The sequence below is a fragment of the Condylura cristata genome, unplaced genomic scaffold, assembly GCF_000260355.1.
Source record: "Condylura cristata isolate star-nosed mole 26May11 unplaced genomic scaffold, ConCri1.0 scaffold00017, whole genome shotgun sequence".
Taxonomy (NCBI): domain Eukaryota; kingdom Metazoa; phylum Chordata; class Mammalia; order Eulipotyphla; family Talpidae; genus Condylura; species Condylura cristata.
Window position 1 is genome coordinate 1,477,261 of NW_004567118.1, and position 17,690 is coordinate 1,494,950.

The 17,690-nt window shown below is 56.5% G+C and overlaps 4 protein-coding genes across 5 annotated transcripts in view; 2 read left to right on the forward strand and 2 right to left on the reverse strand.

Annotated features, from left to right (window-relative positions):
* The first annotated feature begins 1,868 nt into the window (after positions 1-1,868).
* On the forward strand, positions 1,869-10,548 carry GFAP (glial fibrillary acidic protein). Of its 2 annotated transcripts, XM_004684076.2 has the most exons (9): positions 1,869-2,380; positions 3,192-3,252; positions 3,443-3,538; positions 4,541-4,702; positions 5,691-5,816; positions 6,057-6,277; positions 6,821-6,864; positions 8,393-8,478; positions 9,033-10,548. In XM_004684076.2, the coding sequence occupies exons 1-9, from the start codon at positions 1,920-1,922 to the stop codon at positions 9,072-9,074; spliced, it is 1,299 nt and encodes a 432-aa protein (XP_004684133.1). In that variant the 5' UTR covers positions 1,869-1,919; the 3' UTR covers positions 9,075-10,548. The 2 variants fall into 2 exon arrangements, with proteins under 2 accessions (XP_004684133.1, XP_012581962.1); XM_012726508.1 differs by lacking the exons at positions 8,393-8,478; positions 9,033-10,548 and adding an exon at positions 7,193-7,654.
* Positions 10,549-11,204: 656 nt separating this feature from the next.
* On the reverse strand, positions 11,205-12,794 carry LOC101634771 (Ig-like V-type domain-containing protein FAM187A). Its single transcript, XM_004684933.2, has one exon. It carries the CDS (start codon positions 12,497-12,499, stop codon positions 11,228-11,230), a length of 1,272 nt encoding a protein of 423 aa, XP_004684990.1. The 5' UTR covers positions 12,500-12,794; the 3' UTR covers positions 11,205-11,227.
* A 1,005-nt stretch (positions 12,795-13,799) lies between these two features.
* Positions 13,800-16,217, reverse strand: CCDC103 (coiled-coil domain containing 103). The gene is made up of 4 exons (XM_012726165.1): positions 16,154-16,217; positions 15,036-15,187; positions 14,511-14,647; positions 13,800-13,905 (listed from the first exon to the last, which is right to left on the reverse strand). Exons 2-4 carry the CDS (start codon positions 15,176-15,178, stop codon positions 13,886-13,888), a joined length of 300 nt encoding a protein of 99 aa, XP_012581619.1. The 5' UTR covers positions 15,179-15,187; positions 16,154-16,217; the 3' UTR covers positions 13,800-13,885.
* Positions 16,218-16,465: 248 nt separating this feature from the next.
* EFTUD2 (elongation factor Tu GTP binding domain containing 2) overlaps positions 16,466-17,690 on the forward strand; it is a 32,866-nt gene continuing 31,641 nt past the window's right edge. The window contains exon 1 of the mRNA XM_004684077.2: positions 16,466-16,551. The gene's annotated coding sequence lies outside the window, so the exon portion shown is untranslated. The remainder of the gene's footprint in view (positions 16,552-17,690) is intronic.

Consider the following 17,690-nt stretch of genomic DNA (forward strand, 5'->3'; position numbering starts at 1 on the left):
GGGTGGGTCTGAAGTCAGAGTGGGGGTGAAGGTGGATCAGGGGGCCCAAGGAGCTAGGTGAAGCCTGGGAGGGGGGCCTCCATGTGCTGCTGAAGCCAGCCTGTGTCTCATACATGGGCGGAACCCACCGAGCCTCTCTGACTAGCGCTCCCCACCCCCCTCAAAGAGTCTCCCGTCCGGACTGCTTTGCGTCCATTTCAGCTGGACAGAGAGAGGACACACTGCTACTTGCCAGGCAGGCGGCTCTTAGCCATGGAAGACAGTTGGGTCAAGTGAGACTTCAATGTCCTCTGTCCTTCCCCAACCCACAGCAGGATCACAAGTCACTGGCACCCCTTCCTCAGGAGTCCCTTCCCCATGGGGAACCCATGGCTCAGGCTCAGATACGGCTGGAGATGTGGGTCCCCTCCTCTCTGTGCCGGGATCACAGTGGGAGGCCTTGGCAAGCCGCCCATAACACGCCCATGTAGAGAGCATCTCCCCAGCCTGGGGATACTGCCCGGAAAGGAGCCCAGGGGCCTGCCCTGGCTCTGAGCCTGGGGGTGGGGGAGCAGCCAGGCCTTGTCTGAACACTGGGGACACGGTGGGGCTGGGCTGGCCGCCCCAAGACATCCCCTTCATGCCGCTGAATGACTCACCTTGGCACAGACACAACTGTCAGGGGTGGCACAGAGCCTGCTCCCCACTGCACCCCAGCCTCCTCAGATGCTTTCCGAGAAACGCTCTGAGCAGGGGCTGAGCCTGTACCCCGCCTAATAGCCCGACATCTGAGGACAGAAACAGCACAGCCCCCGGGAGGTGCCTCCAATGCGGCGCCCTCAGCGGCGGTAGAGAACAAGGCTCCATTCAGCAAGTGCCCAGCACAGGCAGCGGCAACAGGGCGGGAGAAGAGGCTGCCTCTTTCCCAGAAGTTCAAGGACACAGAAGGATGAGGGGCCCTGCACCTGAGGCTCCAGCACACAAGAGGTGGGAGCATCTGAAGCCTTGAGGGCAGCAGAGCCCTGGCTCCTGTCTGGACCCAGGGACTCCAGGCTCCCAAACCCCACCTATCCTGGAGGCCTTTCCATCCTCCCAGCCCAGTGTGTGGGGACTCAAAAGAGATAAATGCCCAGAGGGAGAGTGAAGCGAGGGGTGACCAGGGAAACAGGGCTTTGCAGGGACAAAGATGGCAGTTGGGACAGCCAGCTCATCCATAACTGCTTTGTGGAACTGTCCCTGCACCAGCTCTGGGAGGGGTGCAGGGAGGCCGAGCAAGGGCAGCTGAGCCCCGCGGGACTGAGGCGGGGGGTTCAGAGTGGCCCAGGAAGAGGGCTGCCCCCCTTGCCCACCTTCCTTCTGGAGAGGCCCCGGCTGACCCTCCAGACAAAGGGCTGGGGCCCAATTCCAGAAGCCCAGAAATGGGAAGAAAGCAGGAATGTGGGGAACCCGCATTCTTAGGGAGCACACCAGGAATCAGTTGGCAACGGCGGGCTGTTGGCCCCTATAGGGCAGCTGTCCTATAGGCTGTTCACTGAGGCTTGCTTTTGCCCAATTCCCAACATGTAGCAGGCACTTGAAGGGCTGCTGGTGCCTGAAAGTGGGGTGAAGCGGTCCAAGAGTGGAAGGTGGGTCAGAGGCCACGTGGTCCAGCCCTTTTTTGACCCACCTTCCTAGAGAAAGCCTCTCTTCGCCCCGTGGTCAGAGGCCTACAACGAGCATCTGGCGCCAGGCCCTGCCCTGTTGTTCCTCTGTCTGGGGGGCCCTGCCCCTGGCCGCAGTGACCTGGGAGGGGCGAGGGGGTTTGCCCCAGGGCAGACGGTGGCCCAGCCCCACCCCCTCAGGCCATGCCAGGGTGTTGCCAGGGCAGCCCAGGCAGCATCTGACTGGCCCACTCCTCCATAAAGCCCTCACTCGCCCAGAGCCAGAAGAGCCCGGTCAGGATGGAGAGGAGACGGGTCACCTCAGCTGCTCAGCGCTCCTACACCTCCTCCTCTGAGATGGTGGTGGGGGGCCCGGCTGGTGGCCGCCGCCTGGGCGCTGGCACCCGCCTCTCCCTGGCTAGAATGCCGCCCCCACTCCCAGCCCGGGTGGACTTCTCCCTGGCCGGGGCCCTCAATGCCAGCTTCAAGGAGACACAGGCCAGCGAGCGGGCAGAGATGATGGAGCTCAATGACCGCTTTGCCAGCTACATCGAGAAGGTGCGCTCCCTAGAGCAGCAGAACAAGGCGCTGGCCGCCGAGCTGAACCAGCTGCGGGCCAAGGAGCCCACCAAGCTGGCTGATGTCTACAAGGCTGAGCTACGGGAGCTGCGGCTGCGGCTCGATCAACTCACAGCGAACAGTGCCCGGCTGGAGGTGGAGAGGGACAACCTGGCGCTGGACCTGAGCGTCCTGAAGCAGAAGTGAGGAGAGGCAGGGGAGAGGGGCCACCCGAGCAGGGAGGACCGAGCTCCTGCAGGTGCTCAGGCAGGAGGCTCTGGTTCCCTGTTCCTCGGTGTCCCCAGTTCTGGGAGGGGAGGGCAGTGGTTACTCCCCCAAATGATGGGAGGGGCCAGACCTCAGGAATCTGGCTCCCACAAACTACCTCTCATCAGGGATCCCAATAGGCAGGGCCTACAGGGGAGGGCGCTCACCTATTCTGAGCCCCGGGCTGTACAGTGGGATGGAGGAGAAGGTTGGCACAAGGACAGAGCTCCGGGCAAAGGAAGGGGGCAGCGGTCAGCCAGGCCTGACTTAGACAGGGGACTCTGCCTGTCGCCAGCACATGACCCTAGTCAAGCCCCTTCCACTATAGAGCTGTGAAGCAGGGATCTTAATAAAAACCATTAACAGAGCTCAGAGGCAACCCCGGGGGTGTGGCGCTGAGCCGAGCTGGCAGGCCAGTGCGGGAGCCCTGGCGCGCAGGAGGAGCTGTGTGTGCAGCACACACGGCCCATAGTGCTCATCAGGGCGACTGTGTGGGCAGAAGCAGGTGCACCAAGCCTGATAAGGCGCCTTAGTAATGAGCCGAAGCGAAGTCCCTTGTCTGCTCACCGTCTTGGCAAGGCCTCTGTCTAGAACACCTGTGATCCTCTCCTGCTGCCCTACAATTCCTGGGGGGCCAGGGGAGGGGAGAAGGGCGGGGTCCTTCTAGCAGCCACCTCTAGGAACCCTGAGCAGGGATCCAGGAGCCCTCAGAAGAACCTGGACCCAGGAGTGTGTCCCCCGTTCCAGGCTCCAGGAAGAAACCAACCTGAGGCTCGAGGCTGAGAACAACCTGGCCGCCTATCGACAGGTCAGGGTGGCGGGGGAGGGCTCAGGGTGGAGGAAGGGTTCTGGCAGCACACCCAAACAGCCCCCACCAAGCCCAGTCCTCCAAAGCAGTGTACTGCCCCCCACAACTCCAGAAGGAAGGGGAAGACAGGCTGGGGAGTGGGGAGGAGGAGTCTGGGGTCACAGTGGCCCTTTGCCCCCCTCTTCTCCAGGACGCAGACGAAGCCACTCTGGCCCGTCTGGATCTGGAGCGGAAGGTTGAGTCCCTGGAGGAAGAGATCCAGTTCTTGAGGAAGATTCATGAGGAGGTAAGGTAGGGGCAGAAAATGAAGAGGCAGCGCAGAGATTGGGACTGAGGGAGAGCCAGAGCAGAGATACTGAGACTCAGAGATACTCAGGGGAGAGAGAAAGAAACAGGCCAAGGAAGAACGAGACAGACACTAAGACAGGACGGCCAGAGCGCTGCCCCAATCCCCACCTGGTAAACTGCTCACACACCCCACTTCAGGGGGTCACAACAGGCCTGTTGCCTCGGGCTTTCTGTCTTAGCTACAGTCCTGTGCGACACCTGTGACCTTCAGTCTGGGCCCCAGGACACTGAGGCCCAGAGAAGTTACAGGACTTGCTGAGGTCACACAGTTAAGTCCCTCTGACCTCACCCTCGACCCATGTCATCTGTCTTCATTTAAACGAGTCAATTTTTAAAAGATTTATTTATTTGCACAAGAACTAGGGTACAGGCCTGAGGTGTGAGCAGTGAGAGGCTTCACCAGAGACAGAGTGGGGAACAGGACAGGTGGATCTACTGAAATACACTGTTGAGGGAAGCAGCAGGCAGGTCAGGAGAGGTCTGCTGTGCCCTGTGGGTCAGCTCCCTGACGGGGGTCAAGCTCATGCTGCAGCAACTTCAGAGAGCCTCACAGTGCTGAGACTTCACCCTTGCACCACTAGGGAGGGCCTAAATGAAAGTCATTCTTTTAAGAAAGGTCGCTCTGAGCTCTGCCCTTCGAGGGCGACTCAGAGTCCATGACCCCACAGAAGCCTGCGCCCACAGGCACATCACCACAATCTCTGCCACAGTCTCCTGAGAACAGTCTCCTGTCTGGGCCTGCGAGGAGGACACCAGCAGGCCTCCCCCCACCCATCTCACCTGCCCTACCTGGGCCACACCACTTCCTCCAGCAAGAACTGCCCGTTTCCCTTAGCCACACCTGTGTGCGAGGGGCAGGCAGGAGAGGCATGATGCCATGGGGAAACCCCACTCACCACCTGCGCCCTGAGCCCCAGTACCCTGCTCTCACCTTGGCCAGGAGATGCAGGAACTCCAGGAGCAGCTGACCCGGCAGCAGGTCCACGTGGAGCTGGATGGGGCCAAGCCAGACCTTACAGCGGCCCTGAGAGAGATCCGCTCGCAGTATGAGGCAGTGGCGTCCAGCAACATGCATGAGACGGAGGAGTGGTACCGGTCTAAGGTAGCCCGAAGGGTGGGCCAGCCTTCCTTTTCCAGGCAGCCCTCCTGGCTCTATGCAAAAGAATTGGGGAAGGAGGGTGGAGGGAGCTGGGAGAGCATGATCTTTGGGTGAGAAGAGGGTTAACTTGCTCCAAGGTCACTTGGGCACCCTCACTTCCAATAAGTACTTAGTATTACTGCTGCTCTTATTGTTAGCCACCACTGTTGTTTGCTAGGCCATGAGCTTCGCTTGGCTTCTCTTACTGACTTCAGTCAGTACGAGTCTAACACGAGAGACCTGAAGTCCAGAAAGGTTAACTTGCCTCAAGTCACACGGCTCCTAAATAAATGGTAGTGCCAGATTCTGCCCCTTGGCCAGCTTACTTAGGGCCTCTGCTGGCTGTGCCCTGGGTTGTGGAGTAGCTACCGTGTGCCAGGCACTGCCTGGGACACAGAGGGAAATAGAATGTGCCCGCAAGCATGGTATCCCTAGAGAATACTGCGGGTAGGATTTACATGCAGTGTAAGCCCACCAGGAGAATATTTTGGAAGGAAGGGCATTTGGTCTGGGCCAAACTCGCAGGCTGTGGCTGCCCAGGGCTGGGAGCTGAGTGGAAGTGGCAGAAGCCAGTCATGGCCCCAGGCATGGTTTTGTCCTGATGGAGCAGCGGGCGACGTCCTTGCAAGCTGGGGGAGAGACAGCCTCGAGACCAGCCACTGCTGATGGTGGGGGAGGGACAAGAGGGTTCAGGCCTAAAGATGGAGCTGCCAGTGCAGGAGGCCCTGGATTCTGCAGCAAACACTGTTCACGCCTCCATGCACTGACCCAGAGCTGTGCTGGGTGCTAGAGACACAGCAATGGCTTCTGTGCCCCTGTCCATGGGCCACAGAGACAACCCCACACAGGAGCCACCTGGACACCAACCTGATTTCCCAGGGCCCCGCCCCCAGGGGCACACACTGATTCCCACAGGCAGCCACAGTTATTATGGGACTCTGTCCCCAAGCAGTTCGAAGACCTGACCCACACTGCTGCTCACAATGCCGAGCTGCTGCGCCAGGCCAAGCACGAGGCCAGTGACCAGCGGCGCCAGCTGCAGGCCTTGACCTGCGACCTGGAGTCCTTGCGCCGCACGGTGAGTGCGGGCAGGTCGGGAGGTGGGGGACAAGTGGATCAGGGAGGCTGGTGAGCCGGCGGAGGCCCCCTGCCACCCCAGGAAGATGCCAGGACAAGGGCCAGGGGCAGAGACCAGGATTGGGGGCGGGACTCTGGGCAGTTACTGAGAAAGGGCTGGGGCTGGGCAGAGATGACACCGCGACGTCTCTCTGGCGGAGGGAGGTGCGTGACGGGCAGGGGGACACGCTCCTCCCCACAGAACGAGTCCTTGGAGAGGCAGCTGCGCCAGCAGGAGGAGCGCCACGCGCGGGAAGCTGCCAGCTACCAGGAGGCGCTGGCCCGGCTGGAGGAGGAGGGGCGGAGCCTCAAGGACGACATGGCACGCCACCTGCAGGAGTACCAGGACCTACTCAACGTCAAGCTGGCCCTGGACATCGAGATCGCCACCTACAGGAAACTGCTGGAGGGCGAGGAGAACCGGTGGGTCCTGGCCGCAGCCCCAGGGAGCCTGTCTGCCCTGCGGCCCCTCCCTTCCCGGGCTGCGTCTTGGGGCCGTGCCCAGACCCTGAGCTGCGCCATTGCCTGCGCGGGCGCTGGCCTGGCACAGGCCTGTAGTCCCTAAATACTTGAGGAGTGAATGGACGCAGCTCAGCCAGTGTTGAGGTCCCGGCTCCCAGGACTTGGGGCACACCACACACTCAACTAAGAGGGCCAGCCCAGCTTCCAACCAAGTTCACTCCTTCTCTCCTGATTGACTTCTTGGGCCTCCTGGGAACTTCCCTCAGCACTGTCCCTCCCCTCCACTGTCCTCCAGGCCTCGCTGTCCTTGGAACAGAGGAGGCCCCTCGTAGGTAACAGCCAAGCCCCTTGCAGGCGCCTGGTGTGGGCTGCTGGGGAGAGCTAGGAGGTGGGGCTGGCTTTTCCTGGCAAGGAAGACGACCGAGGCTGTCACCGTAAGAACCAGAGCTTGGCCTCCGATGTCCTGGACCAACAGGTCACCCCTCTACCTCTGCTGTCTTCCAGCATCACCATTCCCGTGCAGACCTTCTCCAACCTGCAGATCCGAGGTCAGTGGGGCAGGGCTTCATGCTTCAGGTGGCGGCCACTGCCTCTCCCTCAGGCCTGGGCCAGGGGCCAGGGCAAAGGGGTCGGGCTCTCCTTGGGGAGATCTCCTTGAGATCCATGGCAGAGCTTTACCAGAACACACCATCCAGAGCATCGAGGTGGGGAGCGGCCACTCCTTGCTTCCCTGCCCTGTCCCCCAGCCTGCACCCTATTCAGCCTGCACTGTAGAGCCTGGTGGGGGTCTCCCCACAGCCCACAGATCCCGGAGCCACCTGTGCTGTCTGAGTGTTTTACGTTTTGTCTTTTTTTTTTAACTGCTTGTCACTACAGGGGGCAAAAGCACCAAAGGAGGGGAAGGTCACAAGGTCACGAGACATCTCAAAAGCTTCACAATCCAAGTTATACCAATACAGGCTCACCAGATTGTAAATGGAGCCCCACCGGCTCTCTCTCTCTCGGGTCAGCGGCCTGTCTAGCAGACACTGTGCTTTTCTCAGCCTCACAGGGAGCCTGCCTCTCCCCGCCCACTTCCCTGCCTCCAGGGCTCCTCCTCCCAGATCCCCCTAAAGGGCCAACAGGGGTCATTTTCCCAGCCCCTCTGTGCCCCCTCAGCACCAGGCACAGGGTAAATGGAGTCAAACCGACAGAGCTGTGTGAGGTGGTCCCTGGTGCCCAGAGGAGATTCTCCGGGGCCTCCGAGCAGATGCCAGCCCCTGCCCCCCGCGTCCCTCCCGGGAGGCCCCTTGGGTCTTGTGTGCCCAGCGCCAAGCTCGCTGCTAGACTCTGCCCTGCGCTCCACTGCTCCGCTCACTGCCGATTCAGCCCAGAGGATTATTTTCGTCTGGACTGCTGCTCTAGCAGTGATAAAGTTTATGCCCCCTTCTCTTAATTTTAAATATCAGTGGATGTGGCGTGTTATATTTTTCTCTGTGGCTGGGGGACGAAACCCTCTGTACATGGATGTATCATGTATCATCTCTGCTAAAGAAAATATTCTTCTGGGCTAGAAGTGTTAGGAACATCAGATGTGCTTTCCCAGAGCTCAGTTCAGCCTCAGAGGGGTTCAGGGGAGGGCCCGGTAGGGTCCTGCTGCCGGAGCCACATAGCAAAAGGGAGTCAGGCCCCCAGAAGTAGGAAGGGGGAAGGGAAGGGGCCCCCGTGCACGCAACTCTAGCCTGTGCTTTTCACGGAACACAGATTATTTCAGTTACCTGACTCCTCGTTTCCTCTGGAGTAGACACCATTGCCCCCATTTTGCAGATGAGGAAACTGAGTTGCGTGGCTGGTTAGTGACTGACCTAGACTGCAGCTCTGGCTGCCTGAATTCAGAGCCCAGCGCTGGGCTGTGAGAAGGGCGCCAGGCGGGGCAGGTGGCAGGGCAGCCAGGCCAGGAGAGTGGGTGTAGCCCTTTTGGGAGAATAGGCTTCCTCACTCACAATTGGGGTGTGTGGTTGATGGGAAAGCTGGTGGTTGGGGAGGAGGTCTAGGGCCCAGAGAGCCCACCGGAGCCCCGTCTCCTCACGCCTGCAGAAACCAGCCTGGACACCAAGACCGTGTCAGAAGGCCACCTCAAGAGGAACATCGTGGTGAAGACCGTGGAGATGCGGGACGGAGAGGTGAGGAGGGCAGGCCCGCGATTCTGGTCCTGTCAGCTTCCAGCTGTCCCCGGGTACTCTGGAGACCAGGGTCTGGGAGAAGCCAGGCGCTGGCACAAAGATGGTCCCCACAGCTCCCAAATGCTGCCCAAGGGAGCTCAGGAAGAGAGGAGGAAACTTGATGGAGCTCCATGCCCAGCCCCTCCACTGGCAGTTCTAAATGCCTGGCAGGGGTCCTGACTGGGGCATCCCCCTTTCTCATGTTCAGATTGAGGTGCCCCCAATGCCAGGCTTGGGGGAGTGAAAGAGAATGAAAGTTAGCTGCTTTCATTCCCAACTTTCAATTTCCACCTTGACCAAAGGACCGTGACAGAGGCCTGCAAAGAGGGGACTCAGTTTTACCCTCCCCACCACACCTGCCAGTGCTGGCTCACCCATGCTGGGCATCACTTTACAGTGGCATCTCTCCCTCTGGTTGATACATGGGGGTGGGGTGGGGGAGCTTGTCCCCAAGCTTGGGGCTTGCCCAGCATCAAGGGAGGTCTCTGGGACTGTGCACTTTCTGTCCCCTCCAGGTCATTAAGGAGTCCAAGCAGGAGCACAAGGACATGATGTGAGGGGGCCCACCTAGTGGCCCCCACTCTGCAGCCGGAGGGCCCTGCAGTGAGAAAGGATAGTTGTTCCGCTCTGCCAGCTAATTCCCCTTGCCTTACTGCTCTCCTGCTCCCTCCATCTCTTCGCCAGCTCTGTTCCAGGCTCTGTCAGCAGGCCTGTGAGACAGTACCCACCCTGCACCCAGAAACTCCAACTAGTAGGACACTCACCCCAAGGCGAGGACCTGGAAGTGCGTGGCCAGCAGCTTGGGCTTGAATTGGGAGGGGGAGAGAAGATGGAGAGGGCAAAGGGATCTAATAACTCACCCTCTGTAGCCCCAATCTCTGCTGTCATGGCAACTGTTGCCAGAGTTGGGGGTCTCTGGAGGCATCTGGAGAAACTGCGTCTTTGAGCTTCCTCAGGCTGCTGGAGGAAAACTGAGATTCTAAGATGGGAGGGGAAAGCAGGGCAACCCTGACCGGAGGCTGGCTCTGGACTAACCCTGCCCCAGTCTGAGAATGGGTGGTCGGGGACACTCTGACGCCCAGCCCCCAGATGGGATTCCTGGCCTGCTCAGATCCCTGAAGGGCCTCCTGCGTGGCAACTGAAGTGTCTCAGCCAAACAGGGCTGCCATGTGGCATGCTGTGGGCATGTGGTGGGCACGTGGGAGCTTGATGCCCAGCACTCGGGGGGAGCTATAGAATAAGTGGAGAGGGAAGGGGGGTCAGGAGGGAAGAGGGGGACTGCCTGGCTCTTAGGTATGGGCACAGAGAGAGATCAAGCCCAGGAGGACTCCTGCATCCAGGCTGCAGTGGTGGGGCAGGGAGAGATGGTAGCAGAGAAGGTTGGGAGGATCCCCTGGACGTCAGAGCTGGGAGCGTGGGTGACACATTGTTATCTGGGTCGTGGCAATCAAGAAAGTGATTCCTCCTCTTGAAGATGCTAAAAGAGGAGAGAAAGGGCTGCCGTCCATGGGCTGAGGTGCAGCTGTCACAGTTCCCACACTCCTGCCTCACTGCACCATTGATCCCTGTTCACCTCTGGGTGCCCCCAAATCCAGCAAATACTGCTGGGTAAAGTCCTGCCACATAGCTGATCCTCTCCAGTCCACAGTGACCTAAGCCCAGGGCCCCTGGGATCCCCTCCTCTGAAACATGAAGTGTGCCCCCATGTTTTAGGGAGCACCCTATTTTCAGGAAATTGAGGCAGGAGCTAAGTAAAGACCATAGATTGTGTTCCTACAGCTTGGACGTGGGGAGCCCCTGCTCTGTGGTCCAGGGAAGACTGAAGAGCATGGAGTTAGGGGCTGAGTGGGCCCATTCCGCGTCTCCCTCTCCCCTCTAGGACCAGAGGGCAGGGAAAATGAGAGTTCTTCCCTCTTTTCAAGACTTAGTGTCCTTTCCCCTCTCCTGCCTGCCACCACAGCTATTAGCCTGCAGGATGCAGTCGCTACTTTTAGTCACTGAGGAAAAATAAACCCACCTGCTGGAACCTTCCCCAGAGTGGACTCTAATCTGTTCGGGGGAGGCAGGGGCGGGGGAAACCGATAGAAAACCGCTTTGAACAAGACGCAGCTTCCTGCTTTTTACCTTCGGAGCCCATCTGCGGTCCTGCTCAGCCAGGCAGCCCTGGGACCCCTCCACACACCAGCCTTTGCTCCTTACCCCGTACTCTCACCCCAAGTCTCACCTGGGTGCATTTTCTCAGGAAATCCCTGAATCTGATCTTATCTCCATTTTCCTCAGTCATTTCCCCCATTGTCTTTACCTTTATTCCCAAACCTGCAATTTCTGCCTGACAGTCCCAGGATGAAGGTGAGGAGGAAGACAAAGAAGACATTTACTTAAGCTTCTTCCATTCTTTTTTCTAGCTGATCCCATTTCCACCAGCACCTACTTGACCATCCTCAAAGGCAAGAAAATAAAGCATCTCAAACACACAGGCCATTCGACACATCAGGGTCACACCTTCCCTGATCTGAGCGAACGGTCAGAACACAGGAGCATGCTGGGAGCTATCCCTGCCTCAGTTCCCCACCCCCCAATCGCAGCCCAATCATGTGCATGAAAATGGGGAGTAGGTGGTCACTCACAGACTTGTCCATACCCATTGCCACATATCCCAGCCTGACGTCCTGGGTGTCATTTAACAAACACACGTAAGTACAACTGGTCTTCAGCGCCCAGGAAGAGGAATATTAGAGCCAAAACTAGGACAGCAGGAAAACCAGTAATTGCAGCAAAGGCAGAGGTGAATAGTGACAAAGAGAGCTGTGACGAGCAGGTAGCCCATCAGGGTGAGAGTCATAGCAGAGCGAGTTTCAGGGTCGGACAGAGAGGCCTGGTATTTCCCTCGAGATGTCATGCCCAGTCGGAACCCAGCGACCTTCACCCCTTGCCGCCAGCAATAGTAGATGCCCCGGTCATCCAGCTGGGCAAAGCGGATGTGAAGGTGGTTGCCATGGTCGATGAACACCCTCATGGACTTGTTGACGCCCTTCAGGAACTCTGTGCGATAGAGGTACTGCTGGTCCTTGTCCCAGGCCACGGCGTGCTCCGGCCGAGCCCCGGGACAGGAGATGATGAGTCCATGGCCCAGCATCTGTTGGTGGAACTGAATGGGTACCTGGGGCACCCAGGGCTGGCTGCCCACTTTGGACACATAGTTGAAGATGGAGAACACTGGCTTCTTGGCCGACTTCTCCTTCTCCTTCTCACAGGCCACCATGCAGCTCCGAATCAGCACCTCGGGTGGGTGGTTCTTGGTCTTGGCCTGAAGCGTCCTCGGCACAGCCCGAGAGCCACAGGAGACTACCTGTGGTAGAGTATTACGGAAGCGGGGGGAGAGGCCCGGACTCTTCACATAGCAGAGGCCGATGCGCCACTGCTCCCCACGTACCCCACAGCGGTCGCAGGGGGTCCACTCCCAGAAGGTGGTGAAGATGTGGAGTTTCCCGCTGTACTGGTCTTCAAAGGGCTCCTGACCCTCGTCTTGGAAGGTGGCCAGTACTCTCTTATTGCTCTGAATGTCCACATCATAGGCATAAAAGTAGTCCCCCTTCCTGCTGCCGCAAAAATACAAGCCCGAGTCCTCAGGCTGAGCCCGGAAGACCAAGAGGTTGAACATGCGGATGCTGAAGCGGACCAGCATGTCGCTGCCCACACGCACCTGGGTTGCCTCGGTCAGCATCCGCCCATCGAAGTCTGTCAGCACCTTTGTGTGGCTGCTGCCCAGGTGTTCCTGGTAGTACCAGACAACGGCGGACACCTCCTCCGGCTTGCAGTGGCAAGGGAGCTCGAAGCTCATGTCAGCCAGGTAGGCCGCGTTGTCAAATAACAGGAAAGCTGGGCAGGGGGTCTTCTGAAAGATGTTCTCCTTCTCCACGATTTCAAAGGCCTGGAGGCTCCCCCATACCCACAGGAGCACAGCGGTGTGGGCCAGGTTCATGACGGCAAGAGGGAAAAGTCACTAGGGGTCTATGGAGTCTTAGAAACCACCGCGGGGGGAGGCATCTCTGTGAGGGGAGGATGAGCAGGCAGGCAAAGAGGCGACAACCTGTGGGAATCAGTCAAACATTTGGCAATTTATTCCCAGGTGATGTACAAGCTCCTTCTAATGTTCCAGGGGTGACCTAGAGGGAAAAACATTCTAGAACTTGGCCCCCTCTCCCCTTTCTAGAACACTGGCACTTGCCCAAGAATGGGGCATAGGAAATCCAAATGAGAAGCAGGGGCCCAGGTGTGCGGAGAGGGGCCAGCCCAGATGCAGGCCCTGCCTCTGCTGCAGCGGAAAGCTCTTCCTGCTGAGTCCAGGGAGCGGAGGAAACTGTGCCTGCACATCTGAAGGAGCCCGGGGGTGGGGTGGGGGGCCAGACGGGACTCAAGCTGATGCCCCGGGGGCCTTCTCAGGCCCAACTGGCGCAGGAGCTCAATCCCTGGGGGAGAATATTGCACCTCGAAGAAGGTGGCATTTGATCATTTGCTTGTTACGTGTCCACCCGTTGTTTAGGGGTTATATATGTTCTTTTTTCAAAAAGGACTCTTAGCAAGAGCTCTAGAGATCAATATTTGTTTACCATGGGAGAATAACAACGTGCTTTTTCAGTCTTTGGCGTGGAGGCTGTAACTGGTATGGCCAGCAACTGGTGGGGGAAGAACGCGAGGCTCAGGCCAGGGCTGGAGGGCTGGCTGGCTAAGGGTGGGAACAAAGCTGCTCGAGCGCTTGGGCCCTTTGCCACGCCGTGGAACCACACAGTTCAGAAGTGGAGGAGTGCGGGAGGATTTGATTCCTGCGTTGGCTCTGAAACTTTCAGGCTGACAAGGGAGGGTGGGCTGGGCACGTCATTACAGTTCTGCAGAGCCGCCAGCCGCAAACAAAAAATGCTTCCTGTGACTCTGGGGGCACCGACGTAGCCGGTCCTGTCAGTCCACTTGGTACAGCCCTCGCAGTTCTTGCAGCAGCCTCTCCTCCCCCTGGGGTGCACCAGGTTGCTCAGGACCAAGCCCACCTTGCTGAGGTCTGGGGGCGCTCATGGCCTGCAGCTTCTGAAACAATTCTCTGCAGCTCTGTCTCTCCACGTGGCTCAGTAGGCTCAGGTTTAAGGGGAAGCGCCCTGTGCTGGCCAGACTGTCCAGGATGCCCAGCACCACAGACCGGTCTGTTGGCTTCACATGATCAGCCAGGGCCACCAGTAGCTCCCCTAGGAGTCCAAACCCCACATCTGTCTGGAAGAGGCGGCCCAGCTTTGGACCCCCGAGTTGTACCAGGGCCTGGTAGCGCTCTGGTCCACTCCGCAAATGTCGTCGCCAGTCACGGTAGAACTCTGCTGAGGTCTCAGGCTGGAGGAGGGTTTTCTCCTGGATTGCAGGGAAGGAGAGGGAGATGAGATTGAGGGGAGCCTGTGGGTTTTCATCTGAGCTCTGTACTGCACTCTGAGCTCTGGGAAAGCAACTATCCTTCTGGGCCTCAATTTCAGATGGGGACTTAGGAGTGGGACAGGGGAAAAGGGTCCCAAGGAATTCTGGCCATGAGTTGAGAATCTCCCTTATACCAGGATTTTCCTCCTGATGCAGGTGGACACAACCTTGCTTTACAGAGGTAAGTCAGGCTGAACTCTGAGCAGGGTGGAGAGGATGATTAGAAAGTTCAGGAAGAGAGTAAGGAGCCCAAGGTGAGTTTTCAGAGTATGACAGCCTGGATCGCCCTCCCAACATTATTACAGAGCCATTCCATATAACCTGGAGGCAAAAATAAACCAAATCTAACCCAGATTGACTGACGGGATCTGGCTGGCCCACCTTTCTGACTTGCTCCAACTCAGCCTCATCATCAGCTGCTTTTTTTTCCCTCTGGGATTGCAGCTTAATGTGAGAAGTAAGGAAGAGGTATGTGTTGAAAGAAGTCAAGATTGGAGGTTTAGAGCACAAAGTTCTGCTGGGCTGGAGAGGCTGGACTTCACCTACCTGGGAGATTTCAGTCATCTCATCCTGGGAGGTCTTTCCCTGAGTACTGTAACAATTCCAGGGCACAGCCATTGTTCCTCCTATCTTGTCCTTCCGCTCCAGTGGCTTCAGATGTGATGCAAGGACAATTCCCCTGTGGACAAAGCTCAGATTGAGGGAAGCGCTTCATGTTGTCTGTGGGTTTAAGATGACTGGGCCTTGCATCTTATAGACTGAAACTTTTTTCAGGACAATATGATGATAATAAAAACAATAACAATAGCAACACTAGCTTACAGCTTATGAGTTCTTCCCATTGAGTATCTGCCATTATGCTCAGAAACTTCATTTAATTATGACAGTCATTCTCATTTACAGAGGCAGAATAGAAGCTCAGAGAGTTTAAATAACTTGCACAAGAGCACACAGATAGTGAGGGTAGGGCCAGGACTGATGCCAGAATTGTCCAACTTCAAAGCACATGCTCTCATCCACTATGGTGCACCATAACAGGAGGGTCTGAGAAAAACAGCACTGTTAACCTGAACTCCTCGTAGGAAGCCACCCTCTGTTCCACTGCCCGGAACTTGGCAGCATTCTCCCGTTTGTACTTCTCATCAGCAGCAAGTGCAGCCTGCAGCTCTTTCTCTAAAGCCTTGAAGTCAATGGTGTGTTTCCTTTCCATGGTCTGAGTCTGGGAAGGCAAGGAAGTGGACATCAGTCAAAGGGTTAATATCAAGGAGAAGGGCCCATCTGAATTCTTTGCCAGGCCACAAAAGAACTCCAAAGCACTTTTGGTAGAGGTCTTAGAAAAATCTGGTTTGCTATGGAAATGAGCTGAGTTGTAAAGCAAGAACTTGCTTAAGAGTTGTCACTGAAAATAGAATCCTACTTTCGGTTTTGATCCTTGTCTTAATTTTGTTCTCTACCTCTGGACATATTTTTATTTTTGTGCTTTGGGTGAGGAGGCATTTGGCTCTCAGAGTTCAGTCCCTTCAATCTTCCATTTGGATTCACTCTATAAAAGTTGTTGTGATAGAGGATCTCACATACAAGCAGAACTATTATTAGCTACCTTGAGTCCAAGGTAAATTTCACTGATCATTAAATGTCTTTAATAGGGAACCATAGTTTTTGCCCAAACCAGATTCAATCACTGAGCAGGAAATCAAGTAGAAGTAGCAATGGTAGCAATCAAGTAGCAAGTAGAAATGGCTCAATGACCTCTGTCCCCGAATTCCTCTGTCCAGTCCAGGGCTGGTGCACAGGGACTTAAATACGTAGGCAACCACTCCTGCTCCTCAAATCTGAGGTCAACCGACCTTTTCTGCGGTGGGATCACCTAAATTCTAGATTTGGTTCTGACATCTACTTGCTGCGATCTCTTTGAATTTCTCCTGATGTGTTGAGCTAGATTTTGTGGTGGAGCCATCATCAAAGGCCTAAGGTAAAAAATGTGCAGCCAATCCTATGGCCTGTCCCCTTTACCCCGATGTGGGAAAACAGAACACCAAGAAGGGAACTGGTCTGGTGAAGAACTAAACTCAGGTGTCCTGGATCCTGTCCAATTCTGGCCCCTCCCCAGTCACTGAATAAATAGAACAATTAACCCTTCCGCCCCACGACCTTCACCCCTGACCTTCATCCCAACAACCCAGACCTGGGTTCCCTTGTTTTCTTTGGGGAGCACTTAAAAAGCCAGGACAGACTGCCCCACAGCTGTGGTTGCCATGCAAACGCGACAACAGCGTGTCACGTGATCGGACTGAAGGCCCCTTTCCAGGTGTCCGAGGCGCCTGATCAAATTCTTGACTTCTCCGGCCTCTTTGAAGCAGCTCTCGCCTAGGTTTAGGGACCCACTTTGTCGGCTCCTGGGTCCGCGGTCCTCGTTCCCCCGATTTGGTACTCAGGCAGAGGCAGAGGGCTGTCCTCCGGGCAGAAACGCGACGGCGGCGTCGCGGGGTCCTTCCACACGGCGGGCGCAGGCGGTGTCTCGGCGTGGAGCGGAATCGCGGTCTCGCGCGGCGGACTTGGAGCTTTTGATTGAACGGGCGGGAGGTGAGCTGGCGTGGGCCTACGAGTAGGGAAGGGTGCTTCGGACGGTGTGGGAAAATAAGCAAAATCTCATTTGGAGGAAGCAGTTCGTAGAGCGGGAGCTGTAGGAACTCCCCCTCCCCCTTCACCTCTCACCCCTCAACTCCCGGGTCCCCTCGATATTGTTCATCCGTGAAATCCCTTCCCTTGGCAGGGAGCGTGCTCCTACTGTCCATTTCCCTCTCTCGTGCCTCTTCTGTCTATGCCACCGCCACCTCTCTGAGCCTGCCGAGTCCCTCAGTTCTTACTCCGCGGTCCTTTGAAAACCCGCGCTACCGCGGAAACCTGCAAGGAGGAATGTTCCTGAAAATCAGTAGTTGTGTGCCCCTGGGCAAGTCCGCCTCTCCTCTGTCTTGTTGGCTCATTCAGAAATGCCAGGCTCTGTCCTAAGTAAACAAAGTCTTTTCTGAAATTGTGGAGATCACAGTAGACATATGAATAGTTTACATGTTAACTAGTGGTAAAGGTTAGTGATAATAAAACTGCGAAACAGTTTTATTATCACTGGTGGCTGGAGAACCTGTGTGGTGGGGGCTTATTTTTTTTAAGAGGGGCAGGGACGCTTCTCAGAGAAAGTGACACATTTTTAGTAGAGACCTGAGTGAAATGAAGGAACAGAGAATACATGTCCAAAGGAAAGTGTATTTCAGGAAGGATAACGGATACACTGCCCCTGAAGCGGAAAAGATCTTGGTCTGTTCCTCAGACAGCCTTCCACTCATTTCTGCAGTCCCTTGGGATCTTGGGAGAATGAAGTGAGCACAGATCTGATAGCTTTTTTGGAAGTAAAAACAGTGTGCGAATGAAAGTTTCTGTAGTAATTTGCATTTAGTTACTAGCCCTCAGAACGCCCAATTCACTATTTACAATCAGCACTGAAGAGGTGGCACTGTGAGATGTGGAAGGTGTGTAGCAAGAAATACCAGTTTCCCTAAACTATTCTATTCAGTTAGCATGTATTCAGTTTCTTCTGTTGCAAGGTTCTGACACTGGTCGTTGAGCGCAAAGAACATAGGGTATCTTTATTCAAAAATGTCCCCCCAAACGATGCCTGCTAACATTTATTAAACCTGGGACTGTGATAAGCTCTTTACACAGACTAT

Coding starts and splice junctions, on each gene's coding strand:
- GFAP (XM_012726508.1), top strand. CDS start 1,920: ATGGAGAGGAGACGGGTCACCTCAGCTGCTCAGCGCTCCTACACCTCC. Junction 6,278..6,820: donor CTGGAGGGCGAGGAGAACCG/GTGGGTCCTGGC, acceptor GCTGTCTTCCAG/CATCACCATTCCCGTGCAGA. Junction 6,865..7,192: donor CTCCAACCTGCAGATCCGAG/GTCAGTGGGGCA, acceptor TTGTCACTACAG/GGGGCAAAAGCACCAAAGGA.
- LOC101634771 (XM_004684933.2), bottom strand. CDS start 12,499: ATGAACCTGGCCCACACCGCTGTGCTCCTGTGGGTATGGGGGAGCCTC.
- CCDC103 (XM_012726165.1), bottom strand. CDS start 15,178: ATGGAAAGGAAACACACCATTGACTTCAAGGCTTTAGAGAAAGAGCTG. Junction 14,648..15,035: donor GCTTCCTACGAGGAGTTCAG/GTTAACAGTGCT, acceptor CTTTGTCCACAG/GGGAATTGTCCTTGCATCAC. Junction 13,906..14,510: donor GACTGAAATCTCCCAGGTAG/GTGAAGTCCAGC, acceptor GCAATCCAGGAG/AAAACCCTCCTCCAGCCTGA.